Source organism: Pholcus phalangioides, unplaced genomic scaffold, assembly GCF_987345545.1.
Source record: "Pholcus phalangioides strain wild (caught in Gottingen) unplaced genomic scaffold, Ppha-v1.0 ptg000012l_1, whole genome shotgun sequence".
Classification (NCBI taxonomy): Eukaryota; Metazoa; Arthropoda; class Arachnida; order Araneae; family Pholcidae; genus Pholcus; species Pholcus phalangioides.
The window spans coordinates 18,754,170-18,767,539 of record NW_028301605.1 but is presented as its reverse complement, the minus strand read 5'-3'; the positions used below and the strand labels follow the sequence as shown (position 1 = coordinate 18,767,539).

Here is a 13,370-nt window from a genome sequence, read left to right as displayed (position 1 = left end):
AGAGAGAGAAAAAAAAGCGTTTTTTATGAGTGTGACAGTGTGTGTGTGAGTGAGTATGAGTTGAGACCTCGAGCTGGTCAATTGTACAACGATTCCCTCGATCGGGATTTTGAGCGAGTTCATTTGTTTATATTTGTGAATTAAAATTATCGTAAAATTATAATTATTAAAAAGTGTTTACAGTCCACTTCTTTCGAGTGAGTTATCGTACATCTGGTCCGTCTCATACGGAGACTAACTGTGAAAAATGTCGTTCAAATCGGAGAAGACGTCTGTGGAGCGAGTTTGTATTCGTTGAGTTCTTGTGTGACCACGAAAGAACTGTGAGTAGTGCTAAAATAATTCGGAATACGTAACTTTCATCGTCAAAATGTTCGCTGGAGCAAAAAAGCAGGACTTAATCCAAGTTGCTCAGGACCTTGGAGAAATAGTCATCGAGAATGCGAAGGTGAGTGAGTTAAAAGAACTTATTTTGCAAAATCAAGCTTGTGTAAAAGATCCCGACTTTGTAAAAGATTATCTAGCCACAATAATAGCGGATAGAAAGTCAGAGGAACTAAGAGAGGTTGAATTAGAACGCATAAAATTAGAGCGCGTCAAAACAGAATTAGAGTTAGTTAGAGTACGAGTAGAATTAAATTGTGACGGCACTGAACATAATAAAACAGAAGTAAAGGAAGACACGATTGAATCTCTTATTAAAAGTGTGAGAACTCTAACTGTTAGAGTACCCAATCAGCCAGAAGGTTGGGGGTATTTCTTCGCATCACTTGAAAGAGCATTTAACACAAAAAAAGTGCCAGAGAAATTTAAGTCAGAAATTTTATTGAATTTGTTGGGTGAAAAAGCAACCAACGTTTTGTCTCACATAAGCGATAATGAACTGTCAAATTATGATAAGGTAAAAGAAATTATTTTACGAGAGTACGAGCCTACACCGCAGGTTTGTCTAGAGAATTTTCGAAGGGCTCATCGTAATAATGAAACGCATGTGCAATTTGCGTCGAGGTTAAAAACGAGTTTTGATTACTATCTGAAGCTCAGAAGAGTGTCAGATTTTGACACATTAAAAGACCTCATTGTTGCAGATAAGTTGTTTGAGACATTAGATAGAGAAACTGCTTCTCATATTAGTGTGAGGCAAGGAGAAAAATGGTTTCGACCGCTTGAATTAGCTAAAGAGAGCGACATATATTTTGCTTCACGAGGTAGATCTCTCACTGAGAGCAATAGTGGGTTTCAAAAACAGCGAGGAAATTTCCACTTAAAAAATAATAAAAATGTGTCAAAGGTGTTTCTCTCGGATTCAAAAGACTCATTATGCGTACAATGCGGAATTGAAACTCACGCATTGTACAAGTGTTCTGATTACAGAAGCAAATCAGTGGACGAGAGAATTAAAATTGTAAAAAGTAATAATTTGTGCTTCAATTGTCTGTCATCTTCCCATGGGGTGAAAAAATGCAGGTCAAGGTTCTCTTGCCCGAAGTGCAATAAAAGACACCACGTGACCCTGCATTTCCCCCGCGAAGAAGAAACTGTTGTTGCTGCTCCTGCAGGAAGAACGGAGATGACACATTCTCCCCCGAGCAATATAACGACGCCGAAACAGCACAATGCCAACCCCATAACAGCCACCAGCTGCATGGGAAACAAACAAAAAAAGACAGTTTTACTTAGTACAGCGAGATGCCTTGTAAAAGATAAGGATGGTCAATACCACAATGGTAGAGCGCTGCTAGATGGGGGCTCTATGTCGAACTTCGTAACCAGAAAGTTTGCAGAGAAACTTGAGTTGAAGAAAGAAAAAATAAATCTTGTTGTATCTTGCTTAAACGGGGCGTCAATGCCAATCAAGGGATGCGTGAGAGCCTCTCTCGCTAATAAAAGAAAGGACTATGAGAGGGAATTGGACTTCTTGATAGTGGAGAAAATAACAAATAGCACTCCCTCCCAAAAGCTAGAAGTGTCTATTGAGGGGGTGAGGGACGTAAATTTAGCTGATCCAGAATTTAACAAACCAGGACAGATAGATATATTGTTGGGAGCTGAAATATTTTATGAACTATTATTGACAGGACAAATTTCTCCTAGTGGCACCGATTTAATTCTACAAAATACAATATTCGGGTACGTTGTAAGTGGCGCATTATCCACTAAAGAGAAACAAACAATACATTGTGGACTAGTTCAACAAGAGAACTTGAATAAAACAATGCAAAAATTTTGGGAAATTGAAAGTGTTGGAGAAAAGCCAGTGGTATCAAAGGACAACGAAATTTGTGAAACCCATTACGAGGAGACTCATATGAGAGACAATAAGGGGCAGTATATAATCACCATGCCTCTCAAGGAGGATCCCGGGTGCCTTGGAGAGTCCAAGAGTATGGCGTTAAAACAACTAAACTCTCTGTGGAATCGGTTAGAGAGAGACAAAAATTATCAGGCATTATACAAAGATTTTCTCAAAGAATATCTAGAACTTGGGCATATGAGTGAGGTGAATGAGACCACAGAGCCAAAGGTCACATATTACATGCCCCATCACGGTGTATACCGTCCTGATAAAACGACAACAAAACTACGAACTGTTTTCAATGCTTCCACGATTACCACAAAGGGCAATTCTTTGAATTCTCTTCAGTATAACGGAGGAGTGATCCAAGAGGATCTTTTTTCAATAATGATCCGATTTAGGAAGCACGAGTTTGCTTTCATTACGGACATCGAAAAGATGTACCGAATGATAAAAATTCATCCGAGTCAAAAAAGCCTTCAAAGAATTTTGTGGAAGGAAGGCAAGAACGAGCCCATAAAAATTTATGAGTTATCAACTGTAACTTACGGGACAGTGAGCGCACCGTTTCTCGCCATGAGAACCTTGAAACAACTCGCACAGGATGAAGGAAACAACTTTCCTCTAGCGGCTTCTGTCCTAACCAGTGATTTTTATATGGATGACGTCCTATCCGGGGCACCAACCTTGCTGGAAGCGAAAGAGCTTCAACAGCAACTGATAGGCATCCTCAATACTGCAGGCATGAAGCTGCATAAGTGGTGCCGAAATAATCCAGCGCTCATTCCAAAATTATTTTCAGATTGTGATTATACCTTTTCCGACCCAAGTGAAATAAAGGCTTTGGGAATTTCCTGGAAGCCAAGTGAAGATTGCTTTTCTTTCAGTGTGAAAGCTGACAGCAATACAGTATTCACCAAACGGAATGTTCTATCTACCATCGCAAGACTTTTTGATCCACTGGGATTGATAGGACCTGTGGTATCAAAAGCAAAAATTTTCATGCAGAAACTGTGGCTTCTGAAAATTGACTGGAATGATCCACTTCCAGCAAAGGAGGCACAAGAGTGGCACGAGTTCATCGAATCTCTTCTGTCTATAAATAACCTAAAAATAGATAGATGTATTTTGATATCTGAGCCAACTACGATCGAGATTCATGGGTTTGCAGATGCCTCTGAATCTGCATACGGGGCTGTTATCTATTGCAAGTCTACTTCATCTACCGGACGCGTGAGAGTAAAAATGGTTTCGAGCAAATCAAGAGTAGCTCCAATTAAACGTACAACTATTCCGCGGTTGGAACTGTGCGCGGCAGTGTTACTAGCTAAGTTGATGAAGAGTATAAAAGCTTCACTGAAGCTCGACGTTTCAGCAGTGTATTTGTGGAGTGATTCTATGATTGTGCTGTCTTGGATCCAGAAAGAACCACATCTTCTGAAAACGTTCTTGGCAAATCGTGTAGCTACAATACAGGAACTAACAACTGTGCAGCAATGGAGACATGTTTCATCCGAAGAAAATCCCGCAGATCTCATTTCCAGAGGTCTAGCTCCAGAGAGACTGGAACAAAGTGTTTTATGGAGGAACGGTCCAAAGTTTCTTACGGACAGTGAATACCCAAACAGAACGATCCCGTCAGCGGTCATACAAGATGGCTTTCAACGTGAATTCAAAATTTGCAGTATGAGTGACAATATTTGTGATATACAAACTTTTAGTGTTTCAGTTCGGTCATTTATCAGTGATTTTTTGAATCTTAGTAATGTGTATATTAAGATTGTTCGTATTTTGAGTTTCATTTTTAGGTTTCTTAATAATTGTAAAAACAAGAAAAAATATAGTCCTTTAGATGCTGAAGAAATCAATAATGCTGAGCTGCATCTCGTGAAATTGATTCAAGGTGAGGAGTTCAAACCAGAACTCAAAGGTCTGAAAGAAAAAGGTAAGGTCCCTTTCGACAGTCCGATAAAAAGTTTGAATCCTTTTGTGGACGAAAAAGGAATATTGAGAGTTGGTGGCCGATTAAGTAATAGTACACTGGGCTATAATCAGAAGTTTCCTATTCTATTGCTCACAAAACACCGATTAACCAAGTTGATTGTTGTACATTATCATAATGCGTATCTGCATTTAGGGCCACAAGCATTATTGAATCAACTCAGACAAAAGTTTTGGGTTATAAATGGTAAAAGTGTATGTAGAAAAATTGTTCATGATTGTATTGTGTGCTTTAAAGCTAAACCTATAACGGCTCAACAAATTATGGGTGTTTTACCGAAGGATCGTGTAACGAGAGATTTTGCATTCAACATTTCTGGTGTTGATTTTTGTGGACCCTTTTCTATAAAGTACAAAAATCAAAGAAAGGGTACCTTGAATAAAATATATGTGTGTATTTTTGTATGTTTAGTGACGAAAGCGATCCATCTGGATATTGTTACTGATCTTACCACTGCTGCATTTATTGCAACTCTTAAAAGGTTCACTTCTCGAAGAGGAAAGTGTGTTAAGTTGTATTCAGATAATGCAAAAAATTTTGTGGGAGCAATTGTTGAGCTCAAAAACTTATACAACCTTGTAGCTCAACCAGATGAGGACCTTGCTGGCTATTTATCCTCGGATAGCATAGATTGGAAATTCATTCCTCCCCGAACACCAAACTTCGGTGGTCTCTGGGAAGCAGGAGTGAAATCTTGCAAATACCACTTAAAACGAACCATCGGCCAGACAAGGCTCACTTACGAAGAATTTCTTACTGTTTTGACTCAAATAGAAGGAGTCCTAAATTCTAGACCAATATCTGCCATGTCAGAAGACCCAAATGACTTGGAGGCCCTAACACCTGGTCATTTTCTTATTGGAAGACCGATCACTTCACTTCCAGAACCAGAGTTGACTTCGGTGCCAGAAAATCGGCTTAACCGATGGCAACAAACAACGAAATTCGTACAAGTCATTTGGAAAAGGTGGCATCGAGAATATTTGAGTACATTACAGCAACGGAATAAGTGGTTCTTCGAAAAGGAAAACGTAAAAATAGGTGACATGGTCATTGTTAAAGAGGATAATTTACCTCCTTGTAAATGGTCTATAGGTCGAATTACGGAAACATATCCTGGCAAACAGGATAACAAGATTAGAGTGGTTGCTGTGAAAACGGCTTCAGGCACATATAAGCGACCAATTTCAAAATTGTGTATTTTACCTATGGAAAATTAATGTAAATATCGTATATTATGCTTTATTATGTATCGGAAGGTGTTGATTTATAATGTAATTGAGTGTGTCAATTTTCTTTATTCTGTGTATTTAGTTAAAATTTGTATTTGTTCAGATTTTGAAACGATCAGTTTTATATATTATTACATTATAATTGCAATTGGTTGAATGTTCAAAGAACATTGCAACGCCCGGCGGTATGTTGCTGCGTAATAATAATAATAGTAAAAAAGAAGAAGAAGAAAAGTAAGGAGAGAGCAGAGGTCAAAAGGTGATGAGAGCTCCCCTCCCGTCCCCAGGGAGAGAGAGAGAGAGAGAGAAAAAAAAGCATTTTTTATGAGTGTGACAGTGTGTGTGTGAGTGAGTATGAGTTGAGACCTCGAGCTGGTCAATTGTACAACGATTCCCTCGATCGGGATTTTGAGCGAGTTCATTTGTTTATATTTGTGAATTAAAATTATCGTAAAATTATAATTATTAAAAAGTGTTTACAGTCCACTTCTTTCGAGTGAGTTATCGTACAGGTGGTATTCACCGACATGGTTCAAACTGTAGTCACAACTTTTGGATAAGGGAACGACAAGAATTGGTTAAATTCAGGTTTTTAACCAATCTATGTTGATCTCTTATCAAAAAATTGTGACTACAGCTTAAACCATGTCGGCGAATACTGCCCTAAGTGATCTGTAAATGTACCGCTCAGTTCATTTTTACAAAATCACATTTGAGGTCACTGGCCACACATCAGATGAATCTTTAGATGTCCAATCGCCACTTTTGTAATATCCAACGATGGAATAAAACAATGATATGAAATACAAATACAAATACAACGCCACAACAGGCAAACTGCCCAACGAGGTGGCTGACTTAAGAACATCATGGATCCCCGAGCCATTTTATGTAGCCCCTACCTACTACTGCTACACCACACATGCACCCCGCCCACATTTTCATTTCACAATCGCATTTACGATTTTTGTTCCAGTTTAATACCATTTCCAATTTTACCGGGGTTTCACAAAATTCTTCCCCCGTAAATATTATCAAAGAAGCCTTAGAGAAAATGAAATAATCTCAAAATTTTTCCTTCTCCTTTTCCCGAGAAAATCCATTTCAAATAGCAGGAAAATCCGAGAAAAAAAAACTTAACTTTTCCATTTAAAAACTTGGAAAAATAATACCTATCATACAAAACCGCATGGGATTTCTCTCCGTAATAGTATTTTCAAAAGCGTAATAATTACTTAGAAAAAAGTAATAATCAGGAAAACACTTGATTGCGAAAGAAAGAGAAGAGGAGAGGGGAAAAGATAGAGAGAGAGAGAGAGAGGTACTCTTATTTCCATTAAAAGAAATGGAAATCGATTTTGCATTACTGAATGGGCTCATGCATCAGTTTCCATAATTATCAGAAAAATTTCCGAAACCTTCTGAATCAGTTTCGGCTGCATCATTATTTTTCGAAGTCTCCGCGAGAGTATTTATTCGAAAATTAAATCTCTGTGTGAATCAGATTTAATGTATCAGTGTTTCTCAACCAGTATTCCGCGGCTATCAATAATAATAGCAATTATGATGACGTTGATGGGGGGGGGGGGGGTTGGTTTCAATGGATATCCCTGCGGAATGGGATTTTTGAAGGCAATTTATACGCCTATAGCGGTATTTTCAGACTTTAGACACTTGTGGGAAATAGCGGTAGAAAATATAGTTGATCAATTTCGGCGCGGACCGGAGGAAATAACGGAAATAACTTACGGACCGGCAGAAAAAAAATGAATAAATGGAAGAAAAATAATTTGCGGACACACTGGCGAAAAATGAATATGGGAAATAATTCGCGGTTTGACAACAAATAAATATGGAACATAACTTGCGGAGTAGCAAAAAAATGAATATTGAAAATAATTTGCAAACTGGCAACAAAAATAAATATGGAAAATTATTTTCTGATTGGCAAAAAATGAATAATTAAGAAAAAATAATTTGTGGACTATCTTGCTGGCAAAACAGACACAAATTTAGAGACACACCATTTCATTTCTTAAACCTGAAATTACGTGAACTTGAGCTCCTAAAATCCCCACCAGTTACAATATATATCAACGATTCCAGCACACAATAACCGATTATTTGAGGAACAATTCAATTGCCATTTCACAACGTTTTCAATTGTTTCCCCTACGCCCGTGCAGCGCTTGTGCCAAGAAATAAGCCTTTGCAAAGGTTCTGCAGGATCAATAGCTGCTGCTGACGATTCAATATACCTAACACAAATACAAATACAACGCCACAGCAGGCAAACTGCCCAACGAGGTGGCTGACTTAAGAACATCATGGATCCCCTAGCCATTTTTCGGAGGCCTTACCTACTACTGCTACACCACACATGCAACCCCCCCCCCCGCGGAACCCCCAACTGGAATGTGCGTGTACGTGTAGTGAAACCTGACGTGAAGTTTTTTGTTTCTCTGTAATGCTTGTTATGTGTAGTGCTGCCATCTGCCACCTGTTTTTCTAACTATGAGTGAAGTGTTATGATTGAATGATTTATCGTTGTAGGACTGTTGCTCTCTGTGGCGAGACTTTTTAACGGGGATATCGGCTCGCATTTGCGCCTAGAAGTTGGGAACCACAGAAAACCAACTTCAGCCGACCACAAAAAAAAATTATCTGGAGATAATTTTTTAATTTTTATCTCTGGAGGTGGGTAGGTTTGAACCCATGTCCCCTGAACTCTTCCCATCTCTAACTCCGTATCTTACCCACCCACCACTACAGTACCACTAAATAGATCAGTGGTTTGCAATGAGGGGACCTTATAGCTCCCTGAGATATTCTATATGGCTGAGAATAAAGTAAAAGGGGAGCTATCAAAAGGGACCACAATGAATGAACTCTGAACACACAATGAAGAATTCTGCCACTCGACTCATCCAGTTGCCGAGATCTCTCCCAGTCCAGCTTCGATCAAGGGGCCACTGAAACCGGTGAGGAAAAGAAATACAACGCATACGCGTGAACATGTAAGTGAAATATGGTAAACAAAAATGTGACTAATTTCACACAATTTGATTATACTGCCACAAGATGGAGGCTGGCGGGTATTTAGCCCACGTGCTTTGAAATCCATTGTATTTATGAAATTTTCGTGCGCTAGAAAGCTAAAAGCCTACTCAGAAATCAATTCAATAAGTAGACGAGTCTCATTCGTGGATCTTAGAGGCCCTGGTGAAGACGGGGGGGGGGGGGGGGGGAGCCACAAGAAAAATGTAGTCCAAAGGGGCCCATGGGTGAAAAAAAGGGTTGAGAAATTCTTTCTTTCAAACTGAGCACAACTCCGGTCTATCGCCATGGAAAATTTACTACCGAGCAATTGTGTCAGAAGTGTGTGTATTTACCTAACAGTGTGAGTGCGTATATAGTGATGTCTGATTTTCAGTGCTACCATCTATGTATCAGAAATGAAGCGAGTGAAGTGTAATGATTGGATATTTGTATCATTGTAGGTCTGCTGCTCTTTGAGGCGAGACTTTTTAACGGGGAGCTAGGCCAGAACCTCCTAGAGATAGAAGGTCTCCGCACTCAGTTTGTGACGTTAGTAAGTAGTCCATTTTCCCTCAGAATATTAAGGGAAAAAAATTCCCTGCTCGTGCCAGTATCATCGTTGTGAGGAAAAGAAATGGTCGGGTTCGGAATTGGCGATTTCTGTGCCCCACATCCAATCACTATGCAGTATCTGTGAGCCAATCAGAAAGATTCTACGCCAAAATAAGAAGAAACGGAATCGGATGCTGTGTTTCAAAATGTGGCAAACTTGCTAGGTAGTCTGAATGACGTTTATGGCAAACAGTGCAGAGTGCAGAGGCCTTCGATCTCTAGGAGGTGATGGCTCGGCCCGCATTCGCGCCTCCAAGTTTGTATCCACAGAAAACCAACTTCAGCTTACCACCACCAATTTGGCGACTGTTGGAAAAACACTGATGTGGATTACGCATTCGTTTAAACAGGTCTGAGTTAATTAGCCAGTGAATACCAGTTATGTGGGTATACCAGGGGTTCTTAATCAGAGGTCCATGCACCCCTTAGAGTCCTTACAGCGATTTTAAGTCCGCTGTGAACTTGGATGACCAAACGATTAACTTCTGTTAAAACAATTGTTTTCACATTGTTACAACCTCAACTAAGCCGCACATGCACCTTGTAAACATTCCTCTGAGGAATTCCCAAACTAACAATAATATGTTACTGCCCAAGTCCGAAAGTTAAGCGTCTCGGTGAAGTGGCAATCATGTGTCAGCTCTAAGACACTGGCTATTTTTAGAATTGATCGACTAGTTACTTGTCACTTCACGAACACGCCGGGCATGGACGTAGAGTCACGCATTCACCCCATCCCCCTTAATCGGATAACCGGATACCCGTTAAACGGACAAAACGAATATTGCGCTTCACAGGTCAACTCTTAATACTGTACACATCAATCACTATACACATAATGTTTTCATTGGATGAAACATTTGAAACTAATGGGAATATGTTACATTTGAGAGTGGATACAAGTATTCGTGCTGTCTTCAATACGTGCATTTAATTATTTCATTTTTGTTCTCTGTTAAGCCAACAGAGGGCTTCAATTTTCTTAATGAAAATGAAAGATTTTACTTATTGTGATTATTGTAATGAAATACAATTTTCATTTCATTTTTGATGTCTGATTTACCCGAAAAGCTGCATTAATATTGATCCTCTATCAGTTTCGCAATATAAAAACTATACTAACGTTGTAAAATGTCAGTTGAATCGTTCCCCAAATAATCCGATGTCGTGTGCTGGAATCGATGATATCGATTAAGCGGGGCCGAAACCGTATGTATCTACTGGATATTTTTCTGTGAAGAGGTCCGTGGCCGTATTCTCAGGATAAAATCGGATAAATGGATGCCGTTGTTGTGAATTTTTTATCGAATGATTATTCTGAGAGGCCCAAATCTTCATCAGCACAATATAAATAACTTTCAAAATGGGTAATGGGTTTTTATACCAATTCTCTCGAACACCTATTTGTACATTTATAATCCAACTTGTTTGTAGAAGAAATTATTTATGCATGTAAAGTTTTTATTTGCATAATTTTCGAATGCAGTGCAATTAATTTAATAATTACAAGTAAATTAATTTTATAATTTCAAAGATTTTTTTTGCATGACTAGATTGTCATGCAAAGCGATAAAAAGAGCAAGTGGCTCTTGTGCTTTTTAGTTCCATTGGTACCTTTTTAGTCCTGCCTAGAGCGAGGGTTCTTAACCCCATCACGGGCTTTTCAAATCCACATCCTCCTTTAATGATACAAAAACTCGCTCTTTGTGCGAATGAGATGAAATCGATGACCCCCCCCCCCACCTGCGTCAATGAAAGGACGGCTACGATCCCCTTTAGAAAATAATATTCATTATATAACAATTCAAGATGAAACCCACGGACCCCCTGTGCCAATAACATCAAGGCCATGGACCCTTTTACAAAATAATATACATTGTATGACAATTTAAGATGAAACCCACGGACTCCTTTACAAAAGTAATATTCATTATATAGCAATTGAGATGATGCCCACCGACCCCTTGTGCCAATAAGATGAAGGCGACGAGTCTCTTTACAAAATAACACTCGTTATAGAGCAATTGAGATGAAGCCTACGGGAAACGTAACAAAGCAATATTCATTATATGGCAATTGTAATGAGGCCACGGCCCCCGTGCCAATAAAATGAAGTCCGTGGACCTCTTGACAAAATAATACTCATTACATGGCCATTCAGATGAAGCCCACTGACCCCTTTACAAAATAATAATCATTATATATAAATCGAGATGAAGCCCACGGAACCCCCCCTGTGTCATAAAATGAAGACCATGGATTCCTTTAAAAAATAGTATCCATTATATGGTAATTGAGATCAAGTCCACGGAATCCTTTATAAAATATTTTTCAATCTATAGCAATTGAGATGAAGCCCAGTGACACCTTGTGACCATAAGATGAAGGCCGCGAACCTCCTTCAAAAATAATACTCATTATAGAGCAAATGAGATGAAGCCCACGGGCCCCCCCGTACCAATAAAATGAAGTCCGTGGACCTCTTCAGGGAAAAAAACAAAAACATTCATTGTATAGTAATTAAGTAATACATAGCATTCAAAGTAAAAACAATGTTAATTTTATTATCCACGTTCATGGACCTCCCCCCCCCCCCGAAATCTCTCCAGACATCTCGAAGGGTCCAGGGATCCCTGTTTAAGAGCCCCTGATTTAGTTTTTTTTTCTATTGAAAAGAAATACAAAATACGAGTCTTTATAGACGTGCCATAATATTATGACGATAATTCGAGCCGTGAAGTGAATAATAATCGGTAATAAACATCACACAATCATGCTAAATAGTATCGGCTAATAATTAATATCCTCATAATCGATATTGATTATATATGAATATTTCATTTAATTATCAAACGCTTTATCATATGATTATTGAGTTCTGGTAATCATAACTACATAATAATCAATAAATGAACTGTGTTATCTATTAATAATAGAAGTATAATTCGCGAAAAATAATTCCGAAAAAATTCCGAAATATAATGCTGCTACCTTTTATAATTGTCACGAAAAAACCAGTGTATTATGGGAATTTTTTTCAGAATCAGACATTCATCTTAAATTACCGTAAAGAAAAATATCTACAGAATCGATATACCTGTATCTAAATTTTAGTATAAATTCTAAGTTATTGTATTTCTGAATAAAATAAATTCCTTTATAATCAAAAATTGATGAAAAATAAATTTACCAAATTTTTTTTTCCAGTTTATTCTTTATATAGGCCTATGTGTGTGTGTATATGTATAATTTACGTTCAAATATCTTTCTTCACTTCCTGAATTTCTTTCATAAATTCTGAATTTTCTTCGTGAATTCTGAAATTTTTTAAAAATAAATTCTGAAATTCTTTCTTCAATAAATTCTGAAATTCTTTCTTCAATAAATTCTGAAATTCTTTCTTCAATAAATTCTGAAATTTTATTCTTGCAAATTGCAGAATTTCTTTTGTCGTGAGTTCTGAAAATTTGTCTTTAAAATTTCTTTTTCTATAATAAATTCTTAAATTTCTTCCTTCATAATTCTTAAATTTCTTCCTTCATAATTCTTAAATTTCTTCCTTCATAATTCTTAAATTTCTTCCTTCATAATTCTTAAATTTCTTCCTTCATAATTCTTAAATTTCTTCCTTCATAATTCTTAAATTTCTTCCTTCATAATTCTTAAATTTCTTCCTTCATAATTCTTAAATTTCTTCTTTCATAATTCTGAATTTTTTCTCACTAATTCTAATTTCGAATTTCCCTAATTAATTTCAATTCTGAATTTTTCTCATAAATTCTGGAATATTTTCTTAGAAATTCTGGAATATTTTCTTAGAAATTCTGGAATATTTTCTTAGAAATTCTGGAATATTTTCTTAGAAATTCTGGAATATTTTCTTAGAAATTCTGGAATATTTTCTTAGAAATTCTGGAATATTTTCTTAGAAATTCTGAATTTCTTTTCTCATAAAGTTTGTACAAACAAATTCTGCAACATTCACCCCGATAAATTCCGAATATTTTCACCATAAATTCTGAAATTTATTCTTTTATGAAAATTCTGGATTTTCTTCCCCCCAATTCTAGACTTTCATCAATTTCTCCCCCGCCCCATTCATTATATCCTGAAATTTTCAACAAATAATTCTAAAAGTTATCCAATATAATCTTATTTTACATTATCAGGAAAAATCTGTAAACTACGG

General features: G+C 37.4%; 1 protein-coding gene across 1 annotated transcript; it reads left to right on the top strand.

Annotated features, from left to right (window-relative positions):
* The first annotated feature begins 370 nt into the window (after positions 1-370).
* Positions 371-5,768, top strand: LOC149079826 (uncharacterized). Its single transcript, XM_089239931.1, has 4 exons — positions 371-3,933; positions 4,105-4,241; positions 4,710-5,449; positions 5,697-5,768. The coding sequence occupies exons 1-4, from the start codon at positions 371-373 to the stop codon at positions 5,766-5,768; spliced, it is 4,512 nt and encodes a 1,503-aa protein (XP_089096057.1).
* The last annotated feature ends 7,602 nt before the right edge of the window (positions 5,769-13,370 follow it).